Genomic DNA, 13,685 nt, shown 5'->3' with positions numbered 1-13,685 from the left:
CAGCGTGCTGCGAAGGAAGAATTCACAGTGCACTAATGTTGCTGAGTTCGCGAATATTGTGTTGCCTCGCGAAGGCAGCAGTCGTGGCTCAGTGCCTGTGCACACACACACCTCAAGCTTTTAGCTTGCAGCCTTCAGCATCACAATCACTGCCAGTGGCTGAGCGAGCATGCAGAAACACATACACTAGAGGCGATGCGCAAAGAATTTTTGTGCCTTGAGGTATCAAATTTCGTGCAGCCTGGCAGGCCCCTGTACTAATTACTTGCACAGCCACATCCTGAAACAGCCTCAAGGCGCCTCGTGTTCACAGCCTGACGCTTGCTGTATATATATCGCCAGAGCATCCCAAACTCGAGCGAAACACATAATGCCTTCGTTTCATTCCACCATTTGGCTCTATCTACTATCATCATATCTCATCATCGTGGCAAACACGGCAAAGTTAGAAACAATGAACAATCAGATTGCCCAAGCGGATACCCAGCATGCGACTGCTAGGCCTATAGATCTCGATAGTATCGCAGAAGATGTTCAACATCTCATAGCTTCCAAACTTGTGAGCTTCTCCCAGGCTTCAGTCTCTGCACTGAGTCAGTCATCACAGAGCTTGCGACAAGCTACAGTGTCGCTCGTTTACCGAAACATTGTGCTCAAAAGAGGAGAGGACAGGAGCAAGACAGCACAGAGATACGAATATCTCATCGAGCTGTTCCGTAAGGAGGAACAATGTAGCGTCGCAAGACATGTACGCAGTATCACAGTCAAGGACGATGTGCCTCCGGAAGATCTGATGATGATCTTGACAAGGATTTCGCAATGTGGAGTCTTGAATAAACTAAGGTGAACTATATCGACACTGCACACATGACAGCAGCTAATATGAACAGTTGGGAAACTACTGTCCACATTTCGCAAGTTGTTCTCGATAAGCTTCATGCGACTTGGCCCAAGCTCGAATTATTGGTACACGTCCTTGATCGGGAGCATGCCAGAGACGTTAGACATCGGCAAATGGACGAAAAACTCTTGTCATCTCCGCTCTTAAGGAATTTGACATATAACGCCTTCTTCCAAGGCTACGAAGCGCATAAGCCTGCCCGCTCCGAATGGCCTAAGTTGACTCGCGCCATTGCAGCCGGTGGAAACCTTCGTATGCTGAGGATTCAAAGCCAACAGGATGGTAATGAATACCGTGGTATCAAGGTCCTAAACGATACCGAGCCACAAAAGTTGATGCGATTCGACATGTCGCCTGAAACACATTTTCCTGCTTTAGAAGAGTTCACGCTCCATGAAGTGCGGCACTATGGCAGCTCTAGCTATCTATGGGATACAGAGCATTGCAAAATGCTCCGAGATTCAACGGATTGGTCGAACTTACGCACACTGAACTTTGCTAGCGATATGCCTACTGCTTTCTTCACTGTTTTCACTGGGCTGTTACCAGAGCTCAAGAGCCTTCGGTTCGGTATCCCACGCGGAGCAAATGGCGAAGCTGCGTCTAAATTCATCAAGTCTGTCAGGGCGCTGGAGTCACTTGATATTGATCATTCCGCGTCAACCATCGATACGCTTTGGCCGGCAATTGAACAGCATAATAAAACCTTGGAGACTTTGATACTCAGAGGAGACTTTGGGTCATGGGATTATCCCGTGCATCTTGAGGTTAGCTGCCTAAAAAAGGTAGTAAAGGAATTTCCGTTCCTCAAGCGATTGGGTTGGGACGTCTCGTGGGAAATGCGCGAAAAGTCTTTGGAGCTCATTTCAAGCATGCGACTTGAAAAGCTTGACTTGTTTCTGCATATTCCCGACGAAGCCAGCGACTACTCTGCAGAGTTGACACAAGATGCTATGGGAACAAGACCCGCACCGGAACTCGACATTGAAGGATCAAGAAAAGCTGCCATCAAGATCATGGAGGACATCTCGCGCGTGCAGATACGGCCGTTGGAGCGACTCACGTTGCATATTGTACGGACTGGTCGATTAGATCGGTGGGAGCCATACTTGATGTTTGGCAAACTACAAATAAGGCGACGTAAAGACGAAGGACTAGGCGGTGACAATTTATATGAGTTTCGCGGTAAGCAAGAATGGGGCGGTATGGGGGATCTTCAAGAAGAGCTTTCGCTTGAGGAAGACTGAGGAGCAGTGGTGCAGGACCACGACGACCGAGGTATGCTGTTGAAGCATTCCACGTATCTAGAAGTCTCGGTCGATATACGCAGTATACATATCAATCCTGAAGCTAGTCAGGCTACTTTGCGATATCGCTGAAGAGATATTATAAGCATTAACAGACATGCCACCTCGTGAAGAATGCCGAGCTTGATGCATGAGGCGAGTCTGTTTATGGTAACTGGAATTCGTCGCTTGTACTCGTATTATCCAAGAATACTTTGATTCTGTTAGACTACCCAAGGACTTTGAAGATGTAGAGCACGGTGCGAGGGGCGAGTATACAGTCTGCATGCAGCAGTTGACTGTTGGGGAAGACCCTGCCGAAGTGGGGTCCAAGATCAACAACGACGAACACCCCAACATCCACCTATCTCTCAACACAGATCCAATCATGCCTGAACTGAAAGCCAACGATGGAATTCAACTGCAATATTCAACACATGGCTCAGCATCATCACCGCCACTGATACTCGTAAGTGCGTGACGACTCGTGTTGCGTCTCAAAGCTGAGCCCCGATGTAGCTCCACGGCTTCACGGGATCAAGCGCAGTCTTCACGCGCAACGTGCCTACATTATCCAAGGACTACTATGTCATCGTACCCGACCTGCGCGGGCATGGCCTGTCCGGTAAGCCCAAGGCTGGGTATCATGTCTCGCGCCTTGCCATGGACCTGAAGAATCTCATCGAGCACCTCAAGTTCACAGAGGGTGAAGTGTCTGCCATTGGTACAAGTCTGGGGGCTGCCATTCTCTGGTCAGCCACGTCCGAATATTTGCATTGAGTAGAATTGATCCCGTCAGGTCCTACGCCGAGCTCTTCACCACTTCAACATTCAAGAAACTCATCTTCGTCGACCAAGCACCTCTGCAAAACTACACATCAGACTGGGGTAAAGAGTTTGGAAACCGCGGGTGTAATAGCGCAGAAGCGCTGGATCGCGTTCAACACCTTCTGGAGTTCGGACCCAAGGCTGCACACATCGGCACAATTTCTGCATGCCTAGGCTACAGGTCGCATCCTCAACCAGGCGACCCTACCATTGGATCCAAAGAGTGGGTAGAAGACGAAGATTTCTTCCTTGGAGAGGCGATGAACGGCGATGGGAGGTGGTATGGTAAACTGATGAGTGATCACACATCGCTAGATTGGCGAGATGCTATTGCGCAAAACTTCGGGCCAGGAAGCGGAAGTCAGACCCAAGTGTTGGTGGTCGCGAGTACGCGAAGTGGATGCTTCCCTGCTGCTGGACCGCTCAAGGTGGTCGATTTAGTTAATGGCGGCAAGGAGGATGGACTTGCAAAAGGTGTGGCTGTGGAATGGGGGGGCCACTGGTGCTATTGGGAGAAGCCTGACACGTTCAACGAGTTGGTATTGGGATTTTTGAAGTGATCTGCTGTCACAAATAGAGTTCTTTTGTACTACAGTTTGGCATTTATCTCTGCCTTCGCTACTGCCTTCAAGTCCTTCTTCAATATCTTGCCAGAAGCATTCTTCGGTATCGCATCGACAAACTTGACGCCACCAACCAGTTGTTTGTATCCAGCTAGTCTCTCTTTCATGTATGCTTGAACTTCGGCTTCGTTGAGCTGAACTCCCGATTTTAGGGCAATATAGGCACGTGGTAGCTCAGTGCCCTGGTCACCTGCATTTGCCTTTGCGCCAACAGCAGGAATGCCGATGACTGCTGCATCGCTAATCTGCGGATGCGATAGTAAGACCCCTTCAAGCTCGGCCGGCGCAACTTGAAACCCTCGTACTTTGATGAGCTCTTTTTTGCGATCTACGATGTACCACAGTCCATTCTCTTTTCGACGCAATGCCACGTCTCCTGTATGGAAGTAGCCATCACTATCCCACGCTAAACGATTCGCTTCTGGGTTGTTGAAGTATCCTTTGACTATCAGCGGGCCGCGAACGCACAGCTCGCCTGGTACATCATAACCAGTGATATCGTTGCCCTCATCATCGACAAGCTTGGCGTCATGGTTTGGCAGAAACCTACCAACAGATCCAGTCGGATCATGCTCGGGGTAATGCAGCATGGTCGCAATACAGCTCGTTTCACTCATTCCCCAAACCTGATTAAACGGTGTTTCGGGCCGCAGCAGCGCCTTGTACCGGGCCTGAGGCTCGGCAGCAAGTGGCGCCGCGCCAACCCAAGTGTTGCGGATCGAGGCCAGAGAGTACTTCTTTGCGAATGGCGAGTTGATCACTTGTATCACCATTGGTGGTACCATACCGGTTTCAGTAATCTGAAAGCGTTCAATGTTACGCATCCAAGACTCAAGCTCAAATCTGCGCATGACGTAGGTTTTCATACCACCGCGGAGAGGACTTGTGTGAGCTCTGGGTATGTTGCTCACGTGGAACATCGGTGTGCAAAGCAGTCTTTTGACCTGTGATACATGAGCGTGTAGTTCCACATAAGAATAACAAAAGTTACTTACCTCGTAGTCTCGAGGCTTCCACTCCAGCACCATGGTGTGCTGTGCAATAAAATTGTAGTGCGTCATCTCGACTGCTTTCGGCATGCCAGTGGTTCCGCTGCTGAATAGCCTTGCTGCGACAGTCTCTTTGCTTCTAGTCTTGTCGTCCCACCACTCCCACTGGTGTACTCCCTGATCCATCAAATACCTCCAGCTTCGACATCCACCCCATCGCTCTTCGCCGCCAAGGCCTTCTCCCCAAACCTCGCTAGCACTCCATGCTACCGTGACGGGAGTATGATGGTCAAAGACGAATATGTGTGAACGCGGTATGCCGGCTTGTGCTGCGGCTTTAAGAGCATTTGGGAGTAGTTCAGGCTCTACGATCAAGGCTTTGACTTGTGCTGTTTGAAATGCGTGTGTAAGTTCGTATGGTGTATGACTTGGATTGACACCTGCAAACACTCCTCCGAAGGAAACTATGCCTAAGAATGCTATAGAGTAGTAGATCTGACCTTGTCAGTTTGACTGATGAGATGAACGGTGCGGTGATGCCAAAAAGTTCTCACATCATTGAATGAAAGCACGCACACACAGTCTCCGCTTTGCAATCCTATCGACTTGAAGCCTGCGCATAGTTTTCCAGTGATGTCTCTGGCTTGACGTGACGATATGGTACGCGCCAGATCTGCAGCATCAATGTAAATCTGCAATAATCAGACACGATCGTACCAATGTCACATGATTGATCACTCACAGGTGCATCCTGATCATAGGTTTGTGTATCAAACATCCATGACAAAAGGTCTTGATCCGGAATGCTAATATGCTCCTCGGCCAAAAACGGCATGATGACAGGACTGAAGTGGCTGGTGGATGAGGGTACCGGAGCGATTGGAAACACAATGCAAGGCGCGTGCAAGACCAACAGTGCGTTACACGCAGTTGGATAGAGATGTGCATTTATCTACCAGAGTCGACGTGGCTGTCATCATTTCCTAGTTTGAACATGCAGCTTCCCATCCGAAGTTGCCTCGGGAGAGAAGCTACCGTACCCCTCCAGTACCCCGCGTCCACCACATCCAGCATCGTCAGCACCATCACCAATCCATCAGCTCTTAAACAGTCTCTCGGCCAATGACGTTTCCGTGGAGTAGGACCGGGTGCTCGTTGCTGAAGTTCTTGATGTCCTCCATGACTTCCTTGGTGTTGGCGTCCCCGCCAGCCGCTCCCCAGCCCTCGTAGCTCTCAAACTCCATGACAACGGAGTAACTGTATGGGGCGTCGGCCTGGAGCTCGGTCACGGCGTATGACTTGAGACCATGCTTCTTCCAGTACTTCGCGACGAGAGGCATGTGGGTTGACAGGTAGTATTCCTTGTTGAAAGTGGAATCTTTGTTGCGCGGGTAAGCGACGATTACTTGAGCGCCGGCCATGTTGAAGATATGGGTTGAAAGGTGAAGCTGTAATGAGAGAGTGTGGTGATGAGATGAGTACAAGCTGTTGGATTCGCAAGAGGATTGCTTCAACAAATGCGGAACTTGAGGATCTTTATAACAATGGATCGTCATCTTCAAGAAACCCCACTCCGAGGTCCATCCTTCCACCCGCGCCAGACTTCATATCGCCATCGCCCGAAGCTAGTCATCGGCTCTGGCCTTCGACCCACTCAAAGCCTAGTATATACTGTACCTAGTTTGTACTCGACGTGTTAGATCACAAGCTCCCGGAATCCAGGAACGCCAAACATCGTCAGACTTGACTTGCGCTGTCTAAATTATGACACTAGAGCTGTGGCCAACGACGATAGGAAGTTCGTGGGTGATTTCATACCACAGGAAAGCCAAAGCGGGCGAAGATTAATTTATTATGTAGGATAAGCGATTTATAGCTGTGCTGCTACCTGTTGTTGAAAAGTCAAAGTCTTGCGAGTGATTTTCACTTGTGATGTGTCCGCGTTCCCAGCACTTATTCTCAGGTTGCGCTGCTAGGAGATGATAGAACACTGCTTGATGCCGTGCATGTCAGGGTGTTCTACATCATGACGTGCTCATTGTTAATTTCACAGGCAAGTGTAATCTGCGTTGCAGTCGGGCAACGTCGACTGAATCCTGTCACCTATTGACACTGAGCATATATGTATATCATCTGATTTATTGCTTATAAGGTCAAATACCTTGATAGAAGAAGATTTAGTTAACCGCGTTCAAAACATCGCAGTCTGCTGCCCAACCGCACTTGTTCCAGAGCTTCACGGAACGCATGATTTACACTGTCTATCAATACTCTCGCAATATGACCCACAAACTTTGAATTGGTCTCCGTATCGTACTGGTGAGACTTCATGATGCCGCAGGTGTGATAGAGTAGCCCTTCCAACCCTGTGCTGCAATGTCTTGCAGTTGTTTTCCGAAGCCCGATAATCCTCCTAGCCAGAACTGAATGTAACGTTTCTTCCCTGGTATGTTCGCCGCGAACATCCACGACTCGGTCTTGCGGAAAAGACTCCCAGCACTCACTTGGTTGCACAGATCTGTCCAACCTTTCTCAGCTTCACGTGTGGCTTCGATGACCGGTGCTCGGGCAGACTCCGCTTTGCGCTTAGCTTCCGCGGATTCGATCAGATCGCTGATGAATCTGGCGTGAACCTCAAGGGCGGGCGGGATGTTGGAAAAGGGGCCGTTTGGACCACCGAGCATGAAAAGATTCGGGAAGCTGGGCACGCTGACACCAAGGTAGGAGGTAGGACCCTCAGCGCTCCAGTAATCTTTCAAGGTTCCTTCCTTGCCCTTTATGGCGAGGCGTGTATAACTACCGTCCACGGAATCGAAGCCTGTGGCAAAAATCAAAACGTCCAGCTCGTGTTCCTTGCCGTCCGATGTAAGTATGCCCTTCTCAGTTATGCGTTCGATGGGCGTCTCCTTGAGGTTTACAATGTCGACGTTTTCACGGTTGAATTGTTCGTAGAAGCCAGTGTCGCAGAGCGGCCGCCGCGCGTAAAACTCTGATGGCATAAGCTTCCTCGCCTTTTCGGGGTCCTTGACCTTCTCTCGGATCTTGGCTTTGATGAAGTCGCCCGCGGCATTGTTAGCTGCTTCGTCGGTGGTTATGTCGCTAAATGTTTCGAACATGAACCGGAATCCACCGCCCTTGTTCCATGCTTCTTCATAGATCCTGTTGCGCTCTTTCTCATCTACGTCAAATGTCTTTCGACTCGCTTCCTTAAAGCCGAAGGCAAAGGCGCTCTCTTCGAAAGCTTCTTTCCAAATCTCGGGATATTTCTCGTTGATCTCCTGGCGCTCTGAGGATGGTACCGGGCGCAGACCACTTGGTACACTGTACTGAGGATTGCGTTGGACTTCAAAATTGGACAAGTCAGTATAGGTCCCCAAAGTAACTCTTCATAGGGAAGCGACGTACAAGAGATGAGGTGTTTGTGTTTGGCGTCTTTGGCAATTGCAGTGACAACTTGAACACCAGAACTTCCATTACCAATAACACCCACTCTTTTCCCCTCCAATGCGACATTTTCTGGCCATGCGGCGGTGTGGAATTTTTCTCCACCAAAGGACGACAGTCCAGCGATATCAGGGACATTTCGCTTTGACAATATGCCAAGCGCTGTCACCAGGTAACGCGTTCGGAAAGTGATTCCGGCCGACGTCTCAACAATCCAGGAGGAAGATGCCTCGTCCCAATCGGCCGATTCTAAAGCAGCTTCGAAGACCATGTCTTTGATCAGATCATGTCGCTCGGAGACATGTCGCAAGTAGCCCTGTACCTCTTTCTGGGACACATACGAATTACTCCACGGATATGTTCGCAGGTCCTCGAGGTCCCATGAGTAGCGGTACATAAAAGATGCGGTGCTATAGTGTATTAGGAAAAGACCTGGCGGGTCACTTTGCATGAGAACTCACTCTGACATTGCGCCTGGATAACGGTTCCTGCAATACGAATTTTGATTAGTACCTAGGTATGACTTCCAGCTTGCGCTGGAGCACTTCGGTGACATACCAGTACCAGGTTCCGCCTACATCGCTCGCAGCATCGATGAGCTTTGTCTTCAGGCCTTGGTCGCGGAGTTTTTTCAACTGGTAAACGCCGCCAAATCTAGTCACAATGGCATTAGCATGAGAATGCCACGAAACCTGCGATTTCATGTTGCTTACCCTGCACCAACCACCAGTGCGTCAATCGTCTGTTCTGTTGCAGAAGACATGGCTACAAAATGCACTCGAATCTGTTGTGAACGGAACCAAAGAGTGTGAGTAGTAGCAGGACCTTTGAGCTTTTTACAGCCCGCGGTGGGCACGCGTCGGTAGTATTATACCACTCCCTGGGCACACTAATGCATGCACCGAGACGGTGAAGGAACAGGGGAGGGGCGGATGGAGGCCGACTTAGCCCCGCGACCAGAATGTTAGCGACCCCGCCCCCGCCACATGTCCAGCAATCAGGAGGTATGCCAGCCTCAACCAATATATAAAATTGGAGATTTACGTCTACGATCAGGTCATGCACGAGCAGCCTTGAGCGTAGCCAATCCCTCTTAGTAAAAGTAGTCTTTTGCCCTGAATTAGCAGTTTTCTTTGCAGGAAGCTCGTTCACGAAAGGATCAAGCGCTAATGCTTCGCGCACCCACGAGCTACCCAGGTTTTAGATTAATTGCAGCAACAGGCTTCAAGAGCTCGGCTTAATGAGCCACTTGCTCTGCTCTTTTGAGTCGAGGCCACGCTAACAGGACCCTGCCCAGCTCTTCCATGTTTCATCATGTGGGTATGATGCCGTCTTTGGTAGTATAAGGTTTCGGAACCGCGGAGACACGATTTGTGGCGCTCATCTAGACCTGGAAGTGCAAAAGTCTTCAAGCATTAGATCACTTGATCGAAAGGACTTATCAATTCGGACAACCTTCATTTGAACTGCACTGCGAATTCCAAGCACGACTTCCAAGCTCACCTCACAAGCGTCGCTCAACGCAAGAATCACCCCGCGCTCCCTTCCATCATTCGCATGCTCATATATTTGCCTTGTGAACGCGGAAGCAAGACAAGTAGACACCTTGCACTGCCCATCCAACGACCCCTCCCCGCCTGGAACGCGGGTCGTACGCTTCACTTGCCATCGAAAAGCCAGGGCCAGCTCGGATAGCCTCTTTGGGGTCAATACGATACGAACGTTGGAGAAGCTCTTGGCTTTACAGCACTCCAAAGCCGCCTGGACAAGCGCGGCTAGGACGTGGGGTCGTACAGAGGGGTCTCTCGCTGCCAAAGACCACTCAACAAGGATTGGACCCTCGCTTGAATGCTCGAGCACGCGGAACGTGTCCAGAATGAGCATGGGTGAGGAAAACTACCAGGACTGTTGCCATAAGGGTCCTGGTGCCGGCGACCAATGAAGTGAGGTAGTCCATTAGGGTTATCCTGGATCCAGTTGATTCGCTGACCAAGCGGGCCTTGCGACATGTAATCCTGTGCTTGGCTGAGAGTATATGGCGCACCTGCATGAACCGTTAGTCTGTTCAATCAGATCTACAGTGTGTTCAGCAAGAGAAGAATATTGAGGGACTATACGTATCACAACTCTGTGTCGCTGGATCAATGGCTACCATCTTTCTTTGCTCGCCCAAGTTGGGAGCAAGAATTGTTGTGTAATAACCTTGTCCGTATCCTAGTCCCAGCACCTTGGAGCCAGCGGGGATGCTCCACTGCTGCGTCAACACCAGGCGGTGAAGACTTGGAGAGCGTCGAATGCTGAAGTGGGTGGGGACATGTATGGAGACACGGGTGATAGAAAGGCATCAAATTGGGTAGCCATTTCATAATCGCTATACGTTGGGCACAAGGCATCTGACGAGGCAGACGATGGTTGGGGGGATGGATGAAGTCTTTGCACGTCAATGCACGTTTCAGCCTCTTCATTAACGTGCCCGTGCGCGACGCGATCGGAGTCGCGTAATAATCACTAAACACTAAAACGCGAGAATAATACTATACTTTAACACGCTATAACTTCACGACTATAGATCTAATCTAAGCTGCGATTAAAGCAATTAATTTGCGCAAACTAGGAGAAAATTTTATATATAGCGAAGTTGCGCGCTAGTATAATGTTCACAGAGTTACTTTATCCTACTAACATAAGAGTCTTTAGCTACCTTAGGAGGTTAAAAACTCTAGCTAATAAAAGCTTACTTTATAACAAGAGTTAGAGCTTATATAATATATTAAAAACTTAATAAAGAGAGAGCTTCTACCTATAAGGAAGATAATATAAAATTTCGCCTTATATATAGCTAAGGAGAAGGTTAGCGAGAGCTAGGTTACGCGCTTTATCTACTGCTATAAGATCTATCTTATCTCTTAATAGACCTAACTTATAGACTGTATACGTTACGTAGCTAATTCTAAAGTAAAGTATACCTATTACTTTAAGCTGCTATACTTAAAGATCGCCTAATATAATATAGAAACGCGTTATATATATAATATAGATAAAAAGAGGTTTATAATTAAGGTAATTAATAGAGCAAAATAAGTATTTAGCAGACGCATATATAAGAAGAAAGAGGTTATTTATGCTACTTAGAATAGATTACGTAAGTAGATAACTGTTATAGTAACAGTCTATGCAGATAGCTTAGCGTTGCCTCTAGGCCTTATTTTTAGTGCTGCTTCTAGAGTAATATAATTATCCTAGGTAAAGGATATTAACTCTAGTAAGTATAAGGTGTTTATTACTGCAACTCTATTAGGTTAGAGCAATAATAATGTTAGTATAGCCTAGCTTAAATAGGTGTTTAATTAGTATACTAAGGAGAAAGTAGGACGCTTATAGAGACTGCTTATTTTAGATAGCTATAGAAGCTATATAACTATAGATTTTATTAAGTATTATAGCTATAATCGCATCTTATTACTTATATTTCCCTCTTATTTAACCTATACGTTGCAGCTGCTTAATATAGTTATATTTTAGCTACTCTCTAACGCCTATTTACAGAAGCTTACTTACTACGTTTAACGCAGCTAAGAGCTAGTACTAATAAAGAAAGGTAACTTCTTCTTCCTATTCTAGCGTGCCTAGGTAAATAGCTTTAAGGAGAAGACTATTTTTAAGTCTTTTAAAGCAACAGGCATCTTACTAGCTAACGCTAACGTTATCTTCTAGAGATTTAAGAAGTAAACACTATAAAGAGAAAGAGATAAGAGAGATAATTATATAAATAGCTAGCAAGAATCTAAGCGTTTACTGCGTTCTATAGTAAAGGATAACGCAGAAGAAGCAGCTTAAAAGCTTTACCTTAATTTTTATTATCTCTATATTAAAAATAAGCTACTACACTACGAAAACAAGAGTCTATAGGACGCTCTTATTACTAAAAAGAAGCATAAAAAAGGCTATGCCCTTGCCCTGCAGGAGAGCTAGGAGTACTATAGAGAGGCAGTGTTATAGTCTCCTTAAAAGGTTAAGAACGCTTACGTACAAGAGCACTGCTGCAAGAAGGATAAGATAGAGGAGAAACTCTAGAAATTAAAGCTTAAAGAGCTCTATAAGTCTGCTAAGCTCCTTAAAAAATAAGAGGCTAAGAAGAGACGCGTAGCGTAAGAGAAAGCTAAGGTAGTAAGAGAGAAGGAGAAGGCTAAGAAACAGGCTAAACGTAAGCATTAAAAACAGCAGCGTAACGCTAAGAAAGCTATATAATTATCCTAAAGAGGTAAGCGCAAAGCCTTATAAGCAGTCTCCTCTAAGGAGAAGCGTTAGAAACGCGTTAGAGATGCTATAGGTAGTATTTAAGTTCTACCTGCTCTATCTCCTCTACTACCCTAGGTAACGTCACGTAGCTGCAACGTTAAGCTCCTAAGTAAATTTAAATAGTATAAAATAATCGCAAGGTCTTATTTACTAAACTACTAAGAAATCTTATAATAATAGCTATTATACGCGTTATTGTAGCCTTATTTTTAAGATAATCTATATAGTGTTCAGTAATCGTTACGCGACTCCGATCGCGTCGCGCACGGGCACGTTAACCCTTTTTGGTAATAACTGTAACTCGGAACTCGTAAGACTAAGAATTCTTGTAGCTACTCGAAAGCTCTGGAAAGTGAGATCGTATATGACGCCACCAATGATCAGTACATTGATGAGACAGGTCATCAAAAGATACATACATTTCTACAACCGGAAGCAATACAATCACTCAGCTTCACTAGGTCTCGCCTCCGCGCCAAATCGAACCCGAAGCTCGGCGCCATATCAACATGAAATCAAACTCTTATGGCATACCACACGTTGACACCTCATCTCCACCGTTTACTAGGACATCAAAACTCGACTTCGTGCTATTCGGAGTCGCCGCGGTATCTAGCACCGCCAAACAGCTCACAGCGCACGAGAAGAGTCGAGTGCCGCCAGAGGCGCATACCTAGACGAATCAGACTGTGATTTAGATGATATAGAGAAGGTCTTGGAGAGCATGACGAAAGCAGAGAAATGAAAGAGTCCTGAGTGAATTCAAGGCCAAAGCAGACGGTGGTGCCAATGCCAGTCCACAACTAAAAAAGCGGAACTGCATGATACCTGATGGACGAGACGCCTTCCTGCTCATTGCGAGGGAGGGAAAAAGACATATGCAACCATCCCACCCCCCACCTTTATCAGCGGTATATTTAAGCTAAGTTTGAGCACGCTAGAGAACCTTGTGGGTGTGGCCCAATCCTGCAGCCACATCTGCATTCTGCCTGCAGCAAGCGACCATGGGCCGACCCATGCAGAGGTCCCCATAGTTTTGACTTCGCTGTTCTCAGGCGGTTACCCGTTTGGGTGTGTGGCACCTGGATAGTGTAGCCTTATAGGCTAATTCTGACAGATGGAGTAGGCAGGATGCAAAGCGAGCTGTGGCGAGACAGGCTGCTATGCGGAGCTTCAAGAACCAATCATCTCTGGCGTCAGAATTTATCTCCATCTCGCTCTCTACGCTATGCTGCTGTATTCGACCTTTGTTGTCAAAAGTGCTATCACTCATCGCGCCGGCTTCCACGTCCAGCAACCATGTTTATCCATTGGG

The 13,685-nt window shown here is 47.5% G+C and overlaps 6 protein-coding genes across 6 annotated transcripts; 2 read left to right on the top strand and 4 right to left on the bottom strand.

Moving 5' to 3' along the window:
• Positions 1–370: 370 nt before the first annotated feature.
• SNOG_04329 (hypothetical protein) lies at positions 371–2,148 on the top strand (the record flags this gene model as incomplete). The annotated part of the gene is made up of 2 exons (XM_001794695.1): positions 371–843; positions 891–2,148. 2 exons carry the CDS (start codon positions 371–373, stop codon positions 2,146–2,148), a joined length of 1,731 nt encoding a protein of 576 aa, XP_001794747.1.
• Positions 2,149–2,473: 325 nt separating this feature from the next.
• Positions 2,474–3,575, top strand: SNOG_04328 (hypothetical protein; the record flags this gene model as incomplete). The annotated part of the gene is made up of 3 exons (XM_001794694.1): positions 2,474–2,656; positions 2,707–2,939; positions 2,987–3,575. 3 exons carry the CDS (start codon positions 2,474–2,476, stop codon positions 3,573–3,575), a joined length of 1,005 nt encoding a protein of 334 aa, XP_001794746.1.
• A 29-nt stretch (positions 3,576–3,604) lies between these two features.
• On the bottom strand, positions 3,605–4,717 carry SNOG_04327 (hypothetical protein; the record flags this gene model as incomplete). The annotated part of the gene is made up of 2 exons (XM_001794693.1): positions 3,605–4,582; positions 4,634–4,717. 2 exons carry the CDS (start codon positions 4,715–4,717, stop codon positions 3,605–3,607), a joined length of 1,062 nt encoding a protein of 353 aa, XP_001794745.1.
• Positions 4,718–5,529: 812 nt separating this feature from the next.
• SNOG_04326 (hypothetical protein) lies at positions 5,530–6,126 on the bottom strand. The gene has a single exon (XM_001794692.1). It carries the CDS (start codon positions 6,046–6,048, stop codon positions 5,731–5,733), a length of 318 nt encoding a protein of 105 aa, XP_001794744.1. The 5' UTR covers positions 6,049–6,126; the 3' UTR covers positions 5,530–5,730.
• An 828-nt stretch (positions 6,127–6,954) lies between these two features.
• Positions 6,955–8,834, bottom strand: SNOG_04325 (hypothetical protein; the record flags this gene model as incomplete). The annotated part of the gene is made up of 5 exons (XM_001794691.1): positions 6,955–7,970; positions 8,033–8,387; positions 8,533–8,545; positions 8,585–8,725; positions 8,785–8,834. 5 exons carry the CDS (start codon positions 8,832–8,834, stop codon positions 6,955–6,957), a joined length of 1,575 nt encoding a protein of 524 aa, XP_001794743.1.
• A 1,012-nt stretch (positions 8,835–9,846) lies between these two features.
• SNOG_04324 (hypothetical protein) lies at positions 9,847–10,432 on the bottom strand (the record flags this gene model as incomplete). Its single annotated transcript, XM_001794690.1, has 2 exons — positions 9,847–10,115; positions 10,336–10,432. 2 exons carry the CDS (start codon positions 10,430–10,432, stop codon positions 9,847–9,849), a joined length of 366 nt encoding a protein of 121 aa, XP_001794742.1.
• Between the last annotated feature and the right edge of the window lie 3,253 nt (positions 10,433–13,685).

The sequence above is a fragment of the Parastagonospora nodorum genome (genome assembly GCF_000146915.1).
Source record: "Parastagonospora nodorum SN15 chromosome Unknown scaffold_6, whole genome shotgun sequence".
Taxonomy (NCBI): Eukaryota; Fungi; Ascomycota; class Dothideomycetes; order Pleosporales; family Phaeosphaeriaceae; genus Parastagonospora; species Parastagonospora nodorum.
Note: the sequence above shows the minus strand (reverse complement) of the source record. Positions and strands in the feature narration are given on the sequence as shown.